The sequence below is a fragment of the Rhineura floridana genome, chromosome 19, assembly GCF_030035675.1.
Source record: "Rhineura floridana isolate rRhiFlo1 chromosome 19, rRhiFlo1.hap2, whole genome shotgun sequence".
Classification (NCBI taxonomy): domain Eukaryota; kingdom Metazoa; phylum Chordata; class Lepidosauria; order Squamata; family Rhineuridae; genus Rhineura; species Rhineura floridana.
The window spans coordinates 3,388,150-3,408,886 of NC_084498.1; the positions used below are offsets into that span (position 1 = coordinate 3,388,150).

The following is a 20,737-nucleotide window of genomic DNA, read 5'->3' on the forward strand; positions in this document are numbered from 1 at the left end:
CGGATGATACGAAACTGGGAGGGATAGCTAACACAATGGAAGACAGGAATAAAATCCAAAGGGACCTGGATAGACTAGAAAATTGGGCTGAAATTAATAAAATGACATTCAATAAAGACAAATGCAGGATTCTACATTTAGGCCACAAAAACAAACTGCACGGGTACAGGATGGGAAATACCCGGCTTAGCAGTAGTGCGTGTGAGAAGGACCTTGGAATTGTAGTGGATCGCAAGTTGAACATCACCCAGCCGTGTGATGCTGCGGCAAAAAAGGCAAATGTGGTTTTGGGCTGCATAAACAGAGCTATAGTTTCCAGGTCGAGGGAAGTAATAGTCCTACTATATTCTGCATTAGTCAGGCCTCATCTGGAATACTGCGTTCAGTTCTGGGCACCTCATTTTAAGAAAGATATAGACAAGTTAGAGCGGGTTCAGAAGAGGGCGACGAGGATGATAGCCAGTATGGAGAAGAAGTCTGATGAGGAAAGGTTGAAGGAACTTGGCATGTTCAGTCTGGTGAAGAGAAGGCTGAGGGGTGACATGATTGCACTCTTTAAGTACCTGAAGGGCTGTCACATAGAGGAGGGTACAGATTTGTTCACTGCTGCCCCAGAGGGTAAGACTAGATCTAACGGTTTTAAGTTGCAGGAGCGTAGATTCAGATTGGACATTAGAAGGAACTTCTTGACAGTAAGGGCAGTTCGGCAATGGAACCGACTGCCTAGGGAGGTGGTGGGATCCCCTTTGCTGGATGTCTTCAAGCAGAGGCTGGACAGCTATCTGCGGGAGATGCTCTAGCTGTGGATTTCCTGCTGTGAGCAGGGGGTTGGACTCGATGGCCTACAAGGCCCCTTCCAACTCTATGATTCTATATCTGTTCCTCATGCCCCACTCAAATGTGATTCTTTTTTTCAATTGTATCTTTTGTAAACAACTTTGAAAGCCTCCCATGGCTGTAAAGTGGGTTATAAGTATTCAAAATAAATAAATGGTGCTCTTCTCTGCACAGACAAAAGAGAGTACTTTTTCACACAACCCATAATTGATAGGGTTTTGTTGCCATAACATGTTGTGATAGCCACTGATTTAGACAATGGAGGTCACATTTGTCAGATGCTCTTAGCCACTATGGTTAATTCGAACTTCCATGTTGAGAGGCAGTCTGCCTCTAAATGCCAGGTTATTGTGCAGACAAACATTAAAGGAACATTGTTGCTCACATGCCCCCTTTATGAGCTTTGTAGAGCCATCTGACTGACCAGTGAGGAGCAGGGTGCTATGGACAAGATAGATCTTTGGTCAGGTTCAGCCAGACTCTTACAATCTCTGAAATCTACAGCTGCAGAACATCCATTGCATGGCTGTGGTAATTTCTTTGATACCACATCATTAATACATTTTCCCATTGCATTTTGCTGACTGGAAATGGAGAGAGAGGTTAACTAGCTGCCATGCTCTCTGGAACTTTCCGCAGAACTTTGAGCCAGAGATTGTTGGCTGAGAAAACATGGATTCACAGGGATGCATAATCAGACTATATTTTCTGTTTTAGATCTATTTGGAATTCCGGTGCTGTGCCCATGGGTTGTACTGTAACAGGAAGGAGCCGTAGGCCAGTGGCACAGAGCTTGCTGTGCATGCAGAAGTCCCAGATTCAATCCCTGCCATCCGCATCCTCTGCCTCGTTGCTAGATGGACTGATGGTCTGACTCAGTAGAAGGCAAGGGTGGGAAACCTTTTTTGGCCCCAGAGGCCAGATCTTTATCTGCTCCCACCCCCTGAGCCAACTTTGACAGGTGTGTGAGGCAGCCCACCTGCCAATCGTATGACATCACTTGATTTGATAGGTGGGTTGTCCCATCCACCTGTCAGAATCCCATGTGCAAGGGGGATTGCCAGGGCTGGCACCAGGGCCCCCTGAAGGGTTGCTCCTTAGGGTGGGAGTGTTGCGCTCCTAATTCATGATCTGTGGCAGTGTTGGGTCCTGCAACCCAACCCTGCCATGGATCACGAAGAGGGAGCACCCACGCACCCCCCCCAAATACAGACAGTGCAGGCTTCATTAAGCCCACATGCAGGCCCCACCTACCTTTCCCGTCATTGTGAATGCTGTGTGTGCTTTGCCTGCCTTCGCCCAAGATGGAGGTGGGGGCTTCCCTAAGGGGTTACACTCCTGCACATCATTCAAATGACACAAGAGGTAGGTGGGCCATGCAGGCGGTCTTATTAGCTCCGTTTTGCCCGTATGGGGTGGTGGTGTTGAATTACAGTGCTGCAGGCCTGGGGCAGACTGGTGCCCAAGGGTCTAATCATGCCTGGCACCAGCCCTGGGCATTGCCACACTTGTGCTTTGCAAGCCTCCCCATGCTTCACCTTTCCACCCCTGATGTTGGAGCTGCAAAGGGGAAGTGCAGGGAGGCTTGCAAAGGGCTTCACATAACCTTTCATTGAATGGAAACCGCTTCCCCCTCCTTGAGCGAGGTGTGGTCCTACTGCCCATCAGTTGAGCGCATCTTGCTCCAGCAAAGGAACAGTCGAGAGCCCACTTTATGTTTTTAACTACATGTAGTTCTATTTGTAAGCCGCCCTGAGTTCCAGTTTGGAAAAAGGGCAGGGTAAAAATAAAGTTTCAATTTCAATTTCAAATCAGTTTCACTTTAAGCTCCCTGTTGCTCCTTTGAAGCCCTGCCTGTCAGGTCTCCGCCAGTTAAGTCCTCATCAGAGGATGACTAGGAGGCTCTGGCCTCATACCAAGCCCTGTATCAGGCTCCATGTGAGGTGAGGAAACAGGTTCCTGTGATGGGGATGGGGATGGGCCTGTGACATCAAGGCTGAACAGGTCCCAACCTAAGAGAGAGGCAGCACTTCAAACGCCAGATGGAAACCCAGGCTATCCTGAGAAGTGCCCAGCTGCAGGCAAGGTCTGCAGCAGAGCTTGGAAAAGTTACTTTTTAAAACTACAACTCCCATCAGCCCCAGCCAGCATGGCCACTGGATTGGGCTGATGGGAGTTGTAGTTTTAAAAAGTAACTTTTCCAAGCTCTGGTCTGCAGGGATCCTCTGGCTTGGCAGGATTCAACTGGGGTTGGGCTGCGGTCCCAGCAGCAACCGCTCAAAACCCCCAGTGCTAAGCTGGAATAGCAGCTGGAACAATGTGTCTGTACCAACACTGGGCTCTGCTTGTTAACTGATCGCTTGCTGATGATGGATCTGATCACAGCCTACCCTGGGCCTGCCTCTGGACTTTGCCTTTGCCCTGCTTGGCCCACACACAGATTGCGCCCTGACCTTCCCTCTTGCCTGATCCTTTGTTGCAGACTCTGCTTGTTTAAAACCTGACTTCAGACTGGCCCTGGATACTGCATTGGTTGTGGTCAACTTTTGTGTTGTTGCTGGCAGGTCTCTTGCTTCCTCAGGAGCCTAATGAGAACAGGACACAACCCTTACCTGTAGGGCAGGTGGGCGTGGCTTCCCCAAAACGGCCTCGTGGGCCAAATGGGGATGCTTGGTGGGCCACGTTTGGCTCGCTGGTCAGAGGTTCCCCACCCTGGCTATGTTCCTTAGATTAGGTGAAAATGACAGCCAGCATCACAGCAAGGATTATTAGCTTTTTAAAGTGTTTTGTAGACATTAAGACATTAGAGATGGAGAACTCCGAGGCAGCTGGTGCCACATAAATGATGCCGTTTTTCATCAGGAATGCCAGAAATGTTAACTGCAAAATGGACATTAGTTCCAAGGAAGAGTGCATAATTTAGTGGTGCTGAAAATGGGGGTCCATGCAGATGTTGACAGTGTGAGTGTCAGGGAGGGCACTCCCAGCAAGCTGTTTGCCTTTCCTTACACTGGCCTTTGCCAACCTGGTGCCCTCCAGATTTTTGGACTATAGTCCTCATCAGCCCCAGCCAGCATAGTTGCAGCCCAAAACATCTGGGCATCAGGTTGGTGAAGGCTGTCTTACACAGTGGCCTCTAATTTTCCCTTCCTGTCCAAAGCGGTCTTAAAGGGCCTCTTCCTTTTCTCAGCAACATTTTAAAAACTTGATGGTAAGATGTGATGAGAGCCAGTGTGGTGTAGTGGTTAAGGTGTTGGACTAGGACCTGGGAGACCAGGGTTCGAATCCCCACACAGCCATGAAGCTCACTGGGTGACCTTGGGCCAGTCACTGCCTCTCAGCCTCATGAAAACCCTATTCATAGGGTGGCCATAAGTCAGGATCTACTTGAAGGCAGTCCATTTCCATTTCCATACTCAACAGGAAGCAGGGGTCAGAGCAGGGGAGCCGAACCAGGGAATAAGCCAAGGAAAATCTCATCAAAATACCACACTGTTTTCCCAATCTGATTCATCCCCCAGAATCTGCAAATAGCCCCTGCAGTAGAAAAATACCTGGCTAATCATTTCAGAGAGAGCCAGTGTGGTGTAGTGGTTAGGGTGTTGGACTACAACCTGGGAGACCAGAGTTCGAATCCCCACACAGCCATGAAACTCGCTGGGTGACCTTGGGCCAGTCACTGACTCTGAGCCTCAGAGGAAGGCAATGGTAAACCCCCTCTGAATACCCCTTACCATGAAAACCCTATTCGTAGGGTCGCCATAAGTTGGGATCAACTTGAAGGCAGTCCATACTAAGGTGTGAAGCCACCAGTCCTGTTGACTGGTCTGTTGGTTTGGAAGCCCTTGAACTCCCTTCAGTAGCTGATTCTTTTAAGACTTTGAAGGCGGCTCCATGGTTGAAGTGAGCCGAACTACCTGCCTGTAACATTGTGGATCCTTAGCTTCTTTCTCTGTTCGTCTCATTGTAAATGCATCATTTGGGTAGTTGTCCCTGAAGGATGGGCTTTACAGGCCCATAAGGAGTCACAGTGGACTCTGAATGACCCCAGATAATAAAGGAGGGTGGTGGTGGCTGAGAGAGCCCTGCTGGATCAAACCAAAGGCATTGCCTAGTACTGCATCCTGTTCTCACAGTGGCCAACCAGGAGCATCTTGGAAGCCCACAAGGAGGGCATGAAGGGGACAGCATTCTCCCCACGCCTACTGCCTCTGATACAGAATGCAGTACAGAGCCATGGCAGCTAGTAGCCAGCCATTGGTAGCCTTATCCTCCATGAATTTGTCTAATCCCCTTTTAAGGCCAGCTCAGTTGGTGACCATCACCACATCTTGTGGGAGTGAATTCCATGGTTTTTCCAAACTAAAAAAGCACAAAAACCTTTTTTGGGGCAGGGATTGTTCCAGCTCCTTGATCATTTTGGTTGCTCTTTTCTTTACTTTTCCCATCTCTACAGTATCCTTTCTTGAAGTGCAGCATTCAGAACTGTGAACTGTATTCCTAGTGTGGTTGAACCATAGATTTGTACGATAGCATTATGATAATGAAACAGTTTTGTTTTCAGTCCCTTTTCTAATGATCCCTAGCAGAGAATTCCTTGTTCGCATTGGTGTTCTGAGCCAGGTGAGAATTGCCTATTCTGATTGGCAGTGACTTTCCAGAATTTGGAGGATCTGAGGTCTTTCCCCCTCACTTGCTGCCTGATTCTTTTAACGTGGAGAGGCTAGGGGCTGAACCTGGAACTTCCTGCATGCAAACTGTGTGTTCCATCACTGAGTTATGACCAGGAGTACGGAAAGGAGACATGCAGTTTCAAAATAACTTTTTACCTATTTTGCTACGCCCACAAGAAGTTCAAGGTAGCATGCTGACAGCATGATTCTTAATTTTTTTTAAAGCACAGTAGGTTAGGCTAAAATTATATGATTGGCCCAGCATCACTCAGGGAGCTTCATAGATGAACAGAAATGTGAGACAAGGGTTCCAAAGCCTAAACCTCTGCACCACACCAGCTGTCAACAGAGTTGACAGAACCTCTGTAAAAACCAAACTGAGGGAATGGAAGAGGACATGCTTTTCATGCAGAAAGCCTCAGGTTTAATCCCTGACATTTCAGTTTCAAAGGATCAGGTAGCAGTTGATGGAAATGGCCTCTCTGTGCCTTAGACGCCGGATAACTGCTGTCAGTCAGAGAATGAGCGATTGGACAAGGAGTTTTGACTTGGTGTAAGCCAGTTTCCAATGCTCCCAAACCATCTTTCTTGGCTGTGTGAGCGGGGAGCAGGGACCCTTATTATGTAGCAGGTTTGCCCAACATCCCTGGTCACTGGAGTGGCCTAGTGCCTGAGCAGGAAACTTACTTGGCATCAGGCAAGATGCCATTCTCTCGGCCTCCCATCTTTAGTATATATTATATAGAAGAGCTGTTATATCCCACCTTTCCACCATCTAGGTCCTTAGCATGGCTCCTAACTTTCAAGCAGTGCAAATACCAATAATAAGAACCGAACGCATTAAGATTGCAGCCTAAAAGTGGCGGGGAGGCAGCACCTCAGAGCAGATCGCTATCAAATTACCACTGAAGACTATCCAGAAGATAAAGACACCCCCCATCCATTCACAGGAGGCTTGGGGGGGGGGGAAATGACCAAAGGAGCCAGAGGGCTGCATGTTGCTCACCTGTGCTTTAGTTGTCCTGGTCCCAGACCATTTAAGGCATTATAGGTCAAAACCAGCACTTTGAATTGTGTGCTGATGCCTGCGAAGCACTTTGAGTATTCGAAAACACTGTGCCAATGCTAAGCACTGCCTCTAATGTTCATATATTATTGGGTGTAACCTGTTTGGAGTGCTAATTCTCCTGGGGCGTTTCTTTGTTTTCAATGAAGTTTACCCAGAAGACATTTCTCGTGGATTGTGCCTGTGCTGCTAAGTCTGTGTGCTTGCTTGCTTGCATTCAAATGGCCACCCTTGAAAATCACTCCTTTGTGCCTGTACCTAGCCTACTGCATGGTGGGAGGTGTGGCTGAGCTTCCTGACAAAAACGTGCAGATCGTAATCGTGATGAAGCAAATCCCAAGGTCACCAGGGCAGCCTTGGCACACATCACTGGCGGTTTGTTCCTGCTGGGAAATCTGCCTCTGTGGGCTCCCTGATTGATTTCCTCTCTCTCTTTCTCTTTCTCCCCACTCCCCCTTGTCCTGAAAGAGCTTTTGCATCTGGCACCATGAATGGCCTGCAGTCTCTGAAAATGTTGCTTGGAATTCTTGGGCAGCGAACATGGCCTACGCCTTCTTGGTCAAACAATACCCGCTCAGAAGATACTTTTGTTGGCGGAGTGCTGCAGATATTTGGCGTGAAGCTCCCCAGCCACTCTCACTCACTGCCTGCCTTTCTAGTTGAACTGCAGCTGAGGGCCTTGGATTTATTTCAGGGCTTCATTGGATGCTACCTCCAAAATGGGTACTCGCTGTCCTGGCCAGAATATCAATATGCTCCATCCATAACTCTGCTGTTTATTTCAGACAACCCCAAGGAGACATCAAGAGACTATTGGTTCTTCTGCAGAAATTCAGTAACAAATTGCCACTGGTCAAATTATGAAGCCTCCAGTTTCATAAGGATCCATTCAGGAGAGAAAAACAGTGGTAAACTGATGGTGTCAGTGAGAAAATTCTTCTTCCTAGGAATTGCGCTTCTAGGTTTTCAGATTTTTTCAAAGAGGCTACGATGGGAATTCTCTGTGGAGCAATGTGTGGCATGACACATTCTTAATAAAATTATATTCTTGTTTGGTATAATACAACATCTAATGTTTCAGACTTTTGAGCTTGTGTTTTTATCAGGCGTGTTCAGAGTACATAAAAAGCAACAAAAATTAGAGCTTATTATATAACATAAGAATATGTCCGTTAAATCAGACCAAAGATCTACCTAGCTCAGCATTTTGTTTTCAACAGGGGCAACCAGCGGCCTCTGGGGAGCTCACATTTGCACAAGGGAGTTCCATATACCGCATGTAACGGAAAGTCATGAGTAGACCTCTCATCCATTAATATGTCTAATCCCAGTTTTAAGGCTGTATGTGCCAGAGACTATCAAACATGTTTTGTGGCAGATGTTAATTACGTCCAAGTGAAAAAAGGATAAACTGATGGATATTTAGCTTCTTCCTGCATCCAAGATGTATTCTGCATATAGCTTCAGCATTCATCAAAACAATCTGCAGTCCGAAGGAAATGGTAGAAGGAGATGCTTTAAGGCAGCCTTTCCCAAACTGGTGCCTTCCAGATGTTGCTGGACTCCCTCTAATCAGCCCCAGCAAAATAATAGTATTTTTTTAAAAAAATCTGGCGAGTACCAGGTTGGGAAAGGCTGCATTAAAGATTGAAATGGCCACATACAGAATTGTGAGTCTGTATGTAACCTTAGCTCAGCAGTCAAACCACTCCATAACTGATCTGAAGTAGGAAACTCGTACACTTTGTAGATCAAGCCTAAGTCCCGTTGCTGCCAAAATCACAGTTAATTGGAGTTTCTTCTTTGAAAGTGCAGCCCAAGTGGAGCAAGGTTGTGATATGGTCTTCAGCTATGGCAGGAGTATGAGCTTGACTGTCTTTCTCAGGAAGTTGATTATAGTGTCTGTCTAACAACTGCAACAGACCTCTTGGATGCCTTGAGTCTGAGGACTGATTCTGGCATTGGAACCGGTGCTGCAGAAATGTTACAGGAACTCAGATGCATTTCTTTCTCAATAGAAGTGTTGGAAATCTGTGGAACGAATACACTGATAATTAGTTCACTGTATCTTGCTAGATGGACAGAGTCTCTCCAGATGAAACAAAATCAACAGCAAACCCTTGAGATGCCATAGTAGTTTCTTTGGCCAGCTGAAAGGTGTCATGGCCAAATGTGGGCGCTGCTGATTCCATTCCAATGTCTTCATTTCCTCCTGCAGTTCCAATTAGATATGGCATTCCTCGCTTCCTGCCTTCAGCTATTAAGGAGGTATTGCATTCTGCACTGGGCCCTGAGCTTCTCTCCAAAGAAACTGAGCGGGGGTGGGGGAGTGTTGCACTTTCCGCTATGTGTTTGTGCAATTTTAGAGAAATGTACAGAGTGCAAGAAAGAGTTAGTAAGCGTAAGGATTTCTGAGAATACCATGGCACTTATGGTGTCTGGTTCTTTAGGTCATCTCTCCAGGTTAGGCTGCCTTTATGGGCAAGAACCTGTAAGTTGCCTTAGTATTTATTGCGCTCATAACCAGCTGGTGCAATCCACTGCATTGTGGATTGATTGGTTATGCACCTGTGCGCAGCCTCACAGCAGGGTTCATGCTACAAATCATCACAATTGCCATGTTGCCATCAGCCTAGTGTTTAGAGCAATGTTCATGCCACGCCGTCCCGCACGTGTTTTTAATGCATGGCTTACTTACTAGACCTCCCTCCTTCAGGGGAACTACACTAACAGATTGAGGATCCAGCTGAAGTCCTATAGCCACATTATCTAAAAACATTAGAGCAACCTTGGCAGATGAGACCAAAGGTCCCTCTCAACCAGCATCCTATTTCTGGGATCTTTGGGAAGTCTACATGCAGAATCTGAAAACAACAGCCAGCCCTCTCTTGCTGTTGCTCCCTGGCACCTGGGCCTCCGTGGCACGCTGCCTTTGAATCCAGAGGTTCCCTAGAGCCATTGTGGCTCATAGCTATTGATAGGCCTCTTCTCCATGAATTTATCTAATCCCAGTCAAAAGCCATCTAAGCCAGTGACCTACACCTTGTTATACAATGCTGATTCTGCATTTCATGATGGAGGACCAGGGCTGTGGAGTCGGTATGTCAAACCTTCAACTCCGACTCTTATTTTTCTACTGTCTGACTCCGACTCCTTCATAAATGGCAAATGTATATTAATTTATTAATATTAATAAATTAATATTAATATTAAAATATTAATTTTATTTTGAAGTCGGAGTCGGTACATTTCTACTGACTCCGACTCCACCCAAAATTGCTTCCAACTCCACGACTCCGACTCTGACCCCACAGCCCTGTGGAGGACTTCCTTCTTTTATCAGTCTTGAGTCCCCTGTCAGTAAATCTCACTGGGTAACCCCAAGTTCTAGTACTACGCGAGAGGGGGGAAAAGGTGATCTCTGTTCCTGCTCCCAAACGCAAAAATCTAAAACACTTTAGCCTTTACTTGTAAGGACAGTGCTCAATGCCCTTGGTCATTTTGGGTTTCCCGTTTCTGTTCTTTTCCCACTGTTGCATTGAGGACATCCGTTATGCACCTAAGGCTATGCTTCTGTCCTATAAGTGTTCGGTTGTTCTGTTCTGGCTTTCTTTATTTTCTCGATCATCCCAGAGTGCAGGACACAGCATAATGGGCTCAAGTTGCAGGAAGCCAGATTTCGACTGGACATCAGGAAAAACTTCCTGTTAGTGCCCTATGACAATGGAACCAATGACCTAGAGAGGTAGTGGGTGTGACGCCCTTCCCTGGCTCTCCCTGTCAGGTTCCTACCTGCGCGTGGCTACTGCCTGTCACTAGGCACCACCAGGGACTCCACCAGTCCGGACTGTCCTTTTTTATTGTTTCTCTCTCCGCTCTAGCACAGATCTCAACAGATCCCCCTGCTAGGCAACTACCAGTCACGTCCTTATACTAGTATTCCCAGAGACTCTGAATACTGGTATTGTTATTCTCTTCACCACTGCCACCATTTGTTACAGTTCCCCTTCAGCCTTGGTCATTACCTTACCCTCCCTTCTGGTCTGTGAAACCCCAGCCAAGGATCAGGCCTTTGGTAAACCAAATTAAGTATTTATTAAAGCTAACAAAGCTAACAAGATTAACAAGATTTCTTCTTAAGGCACATAAGCATATGGTTTTACTCAATACTAATCTGAACTCCACCTCCCTCCTTCTTCACGCTCTCCTGGCAAACCACTCTCTCAAACCCACCAAACAACCCACTCTTTCTCTTCTCCCCCCAGATTCCACTCTCACTCTTCCTTTTATACGTTCAGCCATTTTAAACACTCAGCCAATCATCTAGCATTCTACTGCCCATTCACTCCCCCTCCTCTTTCACTCCACTTACCATGTATCTTCTAAACAACCAACACTTACCATATATACATTAATATAGGAACATCACATTTCCCCCCCCTTAAACAACGGCAGAGTATTATTCCTGTTCCAGGATTTATACGTCGCGTTAACAATATAAACAAGTCTCTATGGGGAAAATGTCTTTCTTTGTCTCTCCGTCTGGTCACGTCACTGCAGTCCCAGCCACTTGCCTGGAAAGTCCATCGGCCAGTACATTGTCCTTGCCTTTTATGAACTGGAAGTCCACTTGATAGTCCTGTAGGGCCCAGGACCACCTCTGCAGCATAGTGTTATGGTTTTTCATAGTCTGCAACCATAACAAGGCCCGATGATCTGTAGTCACTGTGAATCTTCGTCCCCACACGTATGGGCGCAACTTGTTCAGTCCCCACACGACCGCTAGGCACTCCTTCTGGACCGACGAATAGTTTTTCTCCCTCGGCGTCAGCTTGCGACTCAGGTACGCCACTGGATGTCTGGTGCCTTCTCTCTCCTGTAGCAAGACGACTCCCAGCGCCAGGTCCGACGCATCTGTAGCCACGATGAATGGTTTCTCATAGTCTGGTGCTATTAATATGGGTCCTTGGCACAAGGCTTGCTTCAGTAGATCAAAAGCCTTCTGACATTCATCCGTCCATACCACACGCTCAGAACACTTTTTCTTTGTTAATTCATGCAAGGGGGTTGCTATTTCCCCAAAATTTCTCACAAACTTCCTATAAAATCCAGCCACACCCAGAAATGCCCCTACTTGTTTTTTGGTTAAGGGGATTGGCCACGCTTGTATTGCCTCCACCTTGCTCCATAAGGGGGTGATTTTCCCACTCCCCACCTTATGTCCTAAATAGATTACTTCCTTTAGTCCAAACTGGCATTTCTTAGCTTTTATTGTGAGGCCTGCTTTTCTTAAGGCCTCCAATACTGTTGTCAGGTGTTGGACATGCTCAGGCACCGACTTGCTAAGAATGGCCACGTCATCGATATAGGCCACTGCAAAATCTGACATGCCTCGCAACACAGTATTGATTAGCCTCTGAAATGAACTTGGTGAGTTCCTTAGTCCCATGGGTAAGGTCACAAACTCATATAACCCATCTGGTGTACTGAAGGCAGTTTTGGCTCTGGATTGCTCGTCTAGTTCCATTTGCCAAAATCCTTTACAGAGGTCTAACGTAGAAATAATGGTTGCTGCCCCCAATAACTCTAACATTGCGCCCAGGGACTGATGGATTCCCTGATCACTCCTAATTCCAGCATATCTTCCACCTCCTTTTTGATCTCATTCAAAACTTTCCCATTCACACGGTACGGAACAGATCTGATTGGGGCATGATCTCCAGTATCAATGGAATGTACAACTATACTGGTTCGGCCAGGTTTGTTGCTAAAGAGATTCCTATAGGTTTTCAAAACTCTCAGAATCTCTTCTTTTACTTCCTCCTTCACCTCCTCTGACCATTCCACTTGATCTACCCCTCCTTTGTCTTTGCTTTCCTGTACCAAATCTGGAAGTTCAGGCCCACTTCCCTCAGGGAATAAGGTAACTTGCAACACCTGTACATCCCTGGTATGGTAAGGCTTCAACATATTTACATGAACCACTTTGCTTTTGTTTAATTGGTCTGTGGTGATTACATACGTCACTGTGTCAAGCCTTTCTCTGATGGTATATGGTCCTTCCCAGTTAGCCTGTAATTTGTCATGTTTCCTGGGTATGAGCGCCATAACCATATCTCCCACATCATACACACGTTCCCTGGCTGTTCTGTCATACCAGTAACGTTGCTTCTCCTGTGCTTGACTTAAATTCTTTTCCACCACCTCCATCATTGATGTTAATTTATTGCGGAATTCCAATACAAAATCTACTACAGATGTTTTGTACTCTCCCAGGGTTCCTTCCCATGAATTTTTTAATAGTTCCAAAGGTCCCCTCACTTTTCTAGTGAACATGAGTTCAAAGGGTGAGAAGCCTGTTGACTCTTGAGGGACTTCTCTGTATGCAAATAAGAAGCATCCCAAACGTTCATCCCAGTCTTGTGGGTGATCTTGAACATAGCTTCTTATCATGCCCTTCAAAACGCCATTGAATCTCTCTGTTAACCCATTAGTGGCGGGATGGTAAGTAGTGGTCTTTAGATGTTTTAGACCACAACATTTCCACATACATTGCATCACTTCTCCCATGAATACACTGCCTTGATCCGTCAGCACTTCATGAGGGAAACACAGCCTCATAAAGATTTTTAATAAAGCCTCTGCCACTACAGGGGCTTCTACAGATCTTAGTGCTTCTGCGTCTGGGTACCTGGTGGCAAAATCCACCACCACCAATAGATATTTCTTGCCATGCCTTGTGGGTTTGGAAAAAGGGCCCACCAAATCTATTCCCACTCTATAAAAGGGTTGTCCAATTATAGGAAGGGGCTTTAAGGGTGCCTTAGTCTTTACTCCACTTTTTCCCACCTTTTGGCATATTCCACAAGATAGACAATGTTGTTTTACATCTTTGGAGATGTTTGGCCAATAATAGTGTGCCGCCAATCTCCTCTTGGTCTTTTTTATTCCCAGATGTCCTGCACATGGGACATCGTGGGCTACCTCTAGCAATCTGGTTCTGTATTTGCTAGATACTATCAATTGCTTCACTGGTTCACATTCATCCTTTCTCTCAGCGGGCATCCACAGTCTATATAAAATCCCATTCTCACACACAACTTGATTCCTCAGTTTGTCAGTGAAAGGAATCTGTTGGGTCAGGGCTTGTTCCTTTATCTGCTTCAAACTTATATCTTTATGCATCTCTTCCCTGAATTGCTCTGCTTCTTTCTTATCAGAGACCACTTGATACAGTTTGTCTCCTTCAGCAGGCCTGCTAGTGATTGCTATGGTGACCTGAGGCTGGTTAACAGATTCCACCCTGTTTGTTTCAGCCCCCCTTAATGTGGCTTCTTTTTCTCTGCCAATTTGCTGTCTGGTCACTACATAGATCTTTCCTTGGGCTCCCATTACATCTCTTCCCAGTATTACTGGTTCTTGTTGCTGGGCATTAATGCCTACTTTATATCGGCCCTCTCGGCCTCTCCAAGTCATTTCCACCAGGGCCACAGGCAAACTTTCTGGTTGACCCCTCACTCCTTGGATAGTCACAGTTTCCTGAGGTAATATTACCTCAGATTTTATTAAATCTGGCCTCAGTAATGTCTGAGCGGCACCAGTATCAAGCAATGCCCAATAATTTGCCCCTTGTACACTCACTTCCTCTCTCAGACTTGAATCAAGGTCTGTTACTTCTGTCCAGTTTATCTGGCAGAACTGAACCTTTTTCGCTGTTTCTAAAGTCTTGGGCTCTGTTTTCACTGCCCTTGTCTGAGCAGGATTACTAATGGGGTTGGAAACCTCACATTGAAAACGTAGGTGCCCCGGTCTACCACATTTGTAGCATAATTTCTCCTCACTTTTAGGGTACACAGATCCACTCTGGGGTGTCCTGTGCCCTTCAGATTTTACTGGAGGACTCACTCGCTGTGGTACCACATCCCTTCTGCCAGCATTATATGGTCTGGGTTTAAAATCTCTTGATGTTTTCCCCACCCAGCCAGTTCTGTTGGAGGCGAAGTGATCCGCCATCTCTGCGGCCTCCTGCACCGATGTAGGAGAACGGTCTTTGACCAGGAGCCTTATTTCTGGTGGTAACTGATGGTATAATTGATCCAGTATCATGAGGTTTTTCACCTCCTCCACAGACTGAGGTTTTGCACTTGTCAGCCATTTCCCAAATATGTCCATCAGTTTTGCCCCCAGCTCCACGAAAGACCTCCCTGTCTGTATCTGGCAGTTTCTGAAAAGCTTTCTAAAATAATCAGGCCCCAGTCTGAATCTTTTAAACACTGCTTCTTTGAATTCAGCATAGGTGACGGGCCTGTCTGAGGGGAAATATTGGTATACCTCAGCCAATTCCCCTTTAATCAGGTTTGATAAATACTGCATGTATTTATCTTCAGGTAGCCCCCACAACTGAGCTGCTTTTTCAAAGGTGCTGAGGTAAATTTGAGGATCTTGACCAGGCTCATAGACAGCAAAGTCCTTTGGAGTAATTTTTATTTTTGCTCCATCTCTGTCCTTTCTTGTTTCATCAGAATGAAACTTCTCTCTTTCAAATTTTAACTTTTCTACTTGTAATTCGGCATCCACTGCTTGTTGCTTCTCCCTCTCCTCAAACCCCAATCTCATTCTCTCAATTTCCAACTCCCTCTGTTTTTCCTTCTCTGCACCTTCCATCCTCAATCTCTCAGTTTCCAACTCATGCTCCCATCTTAACTTCTCTCTCAAGTACTCTATATAAGCGGGATTGCTTAAATATCCTTCTGGGGTCTCTTCTCTGACAGGTTGTTTTTGCTGGGCAGTTGCAAATCCTATAAGTGCTACCCTCAATTCATCTACCCCTTTACCCTCGTGAGGTAAATTAAATGTTATGCACTTCTCCACCAGCTCCTCTCTGTTCATTTTTATGTATTCAGCCATGGTGTTTGAGTTCACTCACTCTTTGCCACACACTCTTTGCCAGTCACTCTCACAAGAAATCTTGTTTTGTTATTTCTGTTTGCCACACCACTGTTCTGGATTCTCTAGTATTCGTATCTGGATTCTCTGTTGTTCGTATCCCACCGCTACTGCCACCACGTGTGACACCCTTCCCTGGCTCTCCCTGTCAGGTTCCTACCTGCGCGTGGCTACTGCCTGTCACTAGGCACCACCAGGGACTCCCCCAGTCCGGACTGTCCTTTTTCATTGTTTCTCTCCCCGCTCTAGCACAGATCTCAACAGATCCCCCTGCTAGGCAACTACCAGTCACGTCCTTATACTAGTATTCCCAGAGACTCTGAATACTGGTATTGTTATTCTCTTCACCGCTGCCACCATTTGTTACAGTTCCCCTTCAGCCTTGGTCATTACCTTACCCTCCCTTCTGGTCTGTGAAACCCCAGCCAAGGATCAGGCCTTTGGTAAACCAAATTAAGTATTTATTAAAGATAACAAAGCTAACAAGATTAACAAGCTTTCTTCTTAAGGCACATAAGCATATGGTTTTACTCAATACTAATCCGAACTCCACCCCCCTCCTTCTCCACTCTCTCCTGGCAAACAACTCTCTCAAACCCACCAAACAACCCACTCTTTCTCTTCCCCCCCAGATTCCACTCTCACTCTTCCTTTTATACGTTCAGCCATTTTAAACACTCAGCCAATCATCTAGCATTCTACTGCCCATTCACTCCTCCTCCTCTTTCACTCCACTTACCATGTATCTTCTAAACAACCAACACTTACCATATATACATTAATATAGGAACATCACAGTGGGCTCTCCGACACTGGAGGCATTCAGGACAGCTGGACAGCCATCTGTTGGGAATGCTTTGATTTGGATTCCTGCATTGAGCAGGGGGTTGGACTTGATGGCCTTATAGCCCCCTTCCAACTCTACTATTCTATGATTCTATGATTTGTGGAGAATAACTTGGAAGAGTGTTGAAATGTCCAAAAGCCAGAATGAAATTTCCTCTTAACTGCCTGCCGCTTAAATGAAGATTGGACGTCTGTATAACTCCAAAGCTTTGTGCCAGTATAGGTTGGTGAGACTTCACTTGGAGTACTGTGTCCCATTGTGGGCATCACAGTTGAAGAAGGATATTGACAAATGAGAATGCATCCCGGGGGGTGGTGAAAAAAATGCTGAGGGACCAGGAGACAAAGGAGGAAACAGTATGTTTACCCTATAGAAGAGGCCATTAAGAGGCAATAGGATAGTCATCTTCAAATGAAGGGCTGTTACCAGAATGATGGAGATTTTGTTCCTTTTTCTCCAGGGAGTGAGGGTAGGACAAAAAAAAAGATTTAGGCTAAATGTGAGGAAGAACTTCCTGATGGTGAAAGTTGACCTTTGTTTTTATTGTACAATTGTTGGTTTTTTTAAACTTCTTGTAAACAGCTTTGATGTTTTTAAATGAAATAGCCATATACAAATATATTTATAAATAAATAAAATGGTGCAAGCTGTTTGACAATGGAACAGAGTGTCTTGGAAGGTGGTGGAGTCTCTTTGTTGGAGATTTTTAAGCCAAGGCAGAATGGCCACCTATCAGGGATACTGTGGCAGCAGATCTGCATATGCAGGGGGTCAGACTAGATGGCCTTTGAGGTCCCATCTGACTCTATGATTCTAAGTTGATTCAGTGAGAAATAGCAAGGCTTGTATTTTCCATCGAAAAGTATAGTATTGTGTTTAAAAAGAGCCCTGTGTGTACCTATCTGCCACTGAAATGGTGCCCAGCAAGGAAGTATGATAAGTTTAATCTGACATAATGCAGATATCCTTGAGGCTGTTTCACTCTCTCGGTATGTGATGCAGAGTTGGGGCAGGCAGGGGAGAATTCCAATCACTCATCCATCAGCGTGGCACTTTTTAATCTAGTGAGGTCCAAATGAATTTGGAGTTCTATTTGGAGCCCAGCTGTTTGACTGAACTTTTCTTCTGATAACGAGAGGCACTGCTGCTGTTTCACAGAGCCTGCAAAGGAAAGGAAAAGGCTGTAGGAGGGGAATGATTTGATGAGCTTCAGCTGGTTTTCTCTCTGCCCCCCTCTCTTTTGAAAGGCCCTCTTTCATCAGGATATGTTAGGGCAAGTGCTTTCTGAGCCAGGATGTCACGGGGGGGGGGGGGGGAGCACAGCGTTCCGTAAAAGTCATCAGTTCCTGGGTAGCATCAACAGACTTGGAGATTTCTCTCTCCTTCACAGAATAATTGGTCGGCTTTTCTCTCCTCTTCTTTTGTCTTGCCAAAACACGTTGAGAAGCAAGAGGATGTGACTAGAACAATTGGTTATGACCCTTTTTGATTTTGCTGACTTCTGCCTGTCTTTTGGGCCAAGGCGACGCTTCTGCTGTTCAAAGAAAGTCCGTCCAAAGTAGTATGTATACAATTCTCCCCCCCCCCAAAAAAAACTTAGTTTGCTTGAGGTATCTAGGTTCTTTTTAGGGGTTTTTTCCCCTTAAGTGAATCTTCTGTGGTGGTGTTTGTTTCAAATCTTTACCTGATGTTTTGCTAAGAGAGTCAGTGTGGTATAGTGGTTAAGGTGTTGGACTATGACCTGGGAGACCAGGGTTTGAATCCCCACATAGCCATGAAGCGCACTGGGTGACCTTGGACCAGTCACTGCCTCTCAGCCTCATGAAAACCCTATTAATAGGGTCGCCATAAGTCAGCATCGACTTGAAGGCAGTACATTTCCTTTTTTTTTGGTAACTAAAGTGCAAAGAAGTAAGGTTTCAGGTTGTGTGCTCTTTGCGAAATTACTAAGATGTAGAAACATTTGGGTGCTGATTTAAGTTGGGGGTTTCTCTTCACTAGCGCTATCCTGGGGCAAAATATCGTGCAGCAACCAGGGTGACTGGAGTGGGTTGCATGCGTTTGGGACAATTGCTTGGCACAGATGTTCACCTGGTCTTTGGTGAGATGTTAAACAACTCCTAAAAGTAGTCCCAGCAATAGTGCTTTGTTGGGTTGCTAAGTATCTCCATATTTGGGATCAGCTTTTAGGAAGATGATGTGGACACCTCTGGCAGTGAAAATATCATGGAGAGATTAATGTTGTCGGCTTGTGAGGTTGCTGCTAAAATCTGGGCAATGCTTGTCAATTTATTCATTTTTACCTTTCTTGCTGCCAACAAGCTTTCTGAAACATCTTGAATGGCTTTGTCCTGTCCAGTGAATATGCGGCCATAGAATTAAGCAATCATCTGTGGACTTCCCTTTCATTAGGCCTGGCTGTGGGATGATCTCACTGATGCTTGATAATGCTGCATTTGAGTTTTCAGTCAGTTGGCCATTTTTTCCTCCTCTTTATCATAAACAGGAATTGTGTATTGCTGTTCGTAGAATGGCAGGAAATGTTGGGAAAGATTGACCGCCGGGATTTGTGGCTAATGAGAAAGAGAGAACTCTTCATTGCTTTGCTTCTCTGACTTCAGTTTTTTTAAAATACAGAATAAAACCAGTATGTTATCATGCATCAACTGTCTCATTGTGTATTGTCCAATGATTTTCCATGAGTTTTTTTGTAAAATAAAAGTTGGGTTCTCAATGAGCTCATGTTGGCACATTATTTCTAGAGCTATCATCTAGTTGAAAAGCTTTAGCCAATTAACAGCCTGCCTTTTGACTGATTTAATTATGTGCTTATTGTATGAAATCAAGAAGGCTGTGTGTTGGGTTAGAGTAGCAGCTTCTCTTCTCCATGGTGGGGGACTGTGAGGCTCCATTCTTGGGTCTTTTTGCAGGCACTGTTGGATTTCGATGCCATGTGCAAATCACACACTTTCACTTCAATTCCTTCTCTGTAAAGTAGTGTGGTGTACCTCATAGGGTGGTTGTTAGTTTCTTAAAGTTGTTCTTGAAGGATGGTAGGCAGACTGAATTTAAACTATACATTGGGAAACCCCAAATTCTTTAGGAATAAAAGATTCTGTGCGCCCCATTTTTCTTCTACTCCCCCTCTTTTACCCCCTCCTGATTTAATTATGCTTTTCATTGTGTTGCAAGTGTTGGCTTTGCTGAGATATGTAAGCCATGTTGTCTGACAAGTCCCAGTTGTTTCCATGGAGGTTTCACAGAGGAAATTCTTAGTCAGTTAGGACTCTGGTTTTTAAGTGGGAAATATTTATTAATTGCATGGACTTGAACGCCACCTTTAAGATCCCAGGTTCAGTTCCTGGCATCTCCAACTTAAAAGGTAGTGGGATCTCTGACACTGGAGGCATTCAAGAGGCAGCTGGACAGCCATCTGTCGGGAATGCTTTGATTTGGATTCCTGCATTGAGCAGCGGGTTGGATTTGATGGCCTTATAGGCCCCTTCCAATTCTACTATTCTATGATTCTATGATCACAGAGCTGGATAAAACCCTCATCTGAATAACACATTAGAGCCACTTTTCCCCAGCCTGATACTGGCGGAGCTGGTTGGGGCTGACGGGAGTTGTAGTCCAAAATGCCTGCAGGGCACTAGGATGGGAAAGGCTGCATCAGGGAGCTTCTGCTAGTCATAGCAGGCTGTTCTGGATTAGGCAAGCCTCTGTTCTGTCTTGAGATAAGGCCATTCTTTGATAACCTTTTAAAATACAGAGTCTCTCATCCATGTGCAACGTTGGCTGTTCTCATCAAATGAGATGACTGGGAAATGCACAACATAACAACCTTATCATTGCCCAAGTCCTGTTCTTATCCACAGAGTATATGTGGGAGATGATGCTGGTGGGTTGTCCAATCTTTCTCATCGTTCATCCCATAACTTGCTTTTTAAAACGTGCTGTTGGAAGACGGCAGCAGCTAAGGGAGGGGGTGGTATCAGAAGAAGGCTAGGATGGGGAGGGCAGCTATGAGAGAACTAGAAAAGGCCCTCAGATGCAAAGATGTATCACTGGACACTCAAGTCAGGATCATTCAGACCATGGTATTCCCGATCTCTCTGTATGGATGTGAAAGTTGGACAGTGAAAAAGGCAGATAAGAGAAAAATCAACTCATTTAAAATGTGGTGCTGGAGGAGAGCTTTGCGCATACCATGGACTGCGAAAAAGACAAATACTTGGGTGTTAGAACAAATTAAACCAGAACTGTCACTAGAAGCTAAAATGATGAAACTGAGATTATCATACTTTGGACACATCACGAGAAGACGTGATTCATTAGAAAAGACCATAATGCTGGGAAAAACAGAAG

General features: G+C 45.5%; 1 protein-coding gene across 2 annotated transcripts in view; it reads left to right on the top strand.

Annotated features, from left to right (window-relative positions):
- SSH1 (slingshot protein phosphatase 1) overlaps positions 1 to 20,737 on the top strand; it is a 77,015-nt gene that overhangs the window by 16,177 nt on the left and 40,101 nt on the right. Inside the window, exon 1 of one of the 2 annotated variants that reach the window (XM_061602436.1) lies at positions 17,761 to 17,930. The exons of the other annotated variant lie outside the window; for it this stretch is intronic. Coding sequence (XP_061458420.1) covers positions 17,845 to 17,930 — 86 coding nt within the window. The 5' untranslated portion in view covers positions 17,761 to 17,844. Of the gene's footprint in view, positions 1 to 17,760; positions 17,931 to 20,737 lie in introns of those variants that run through there. 2 annotated transcript variants of the gene reach the window in all.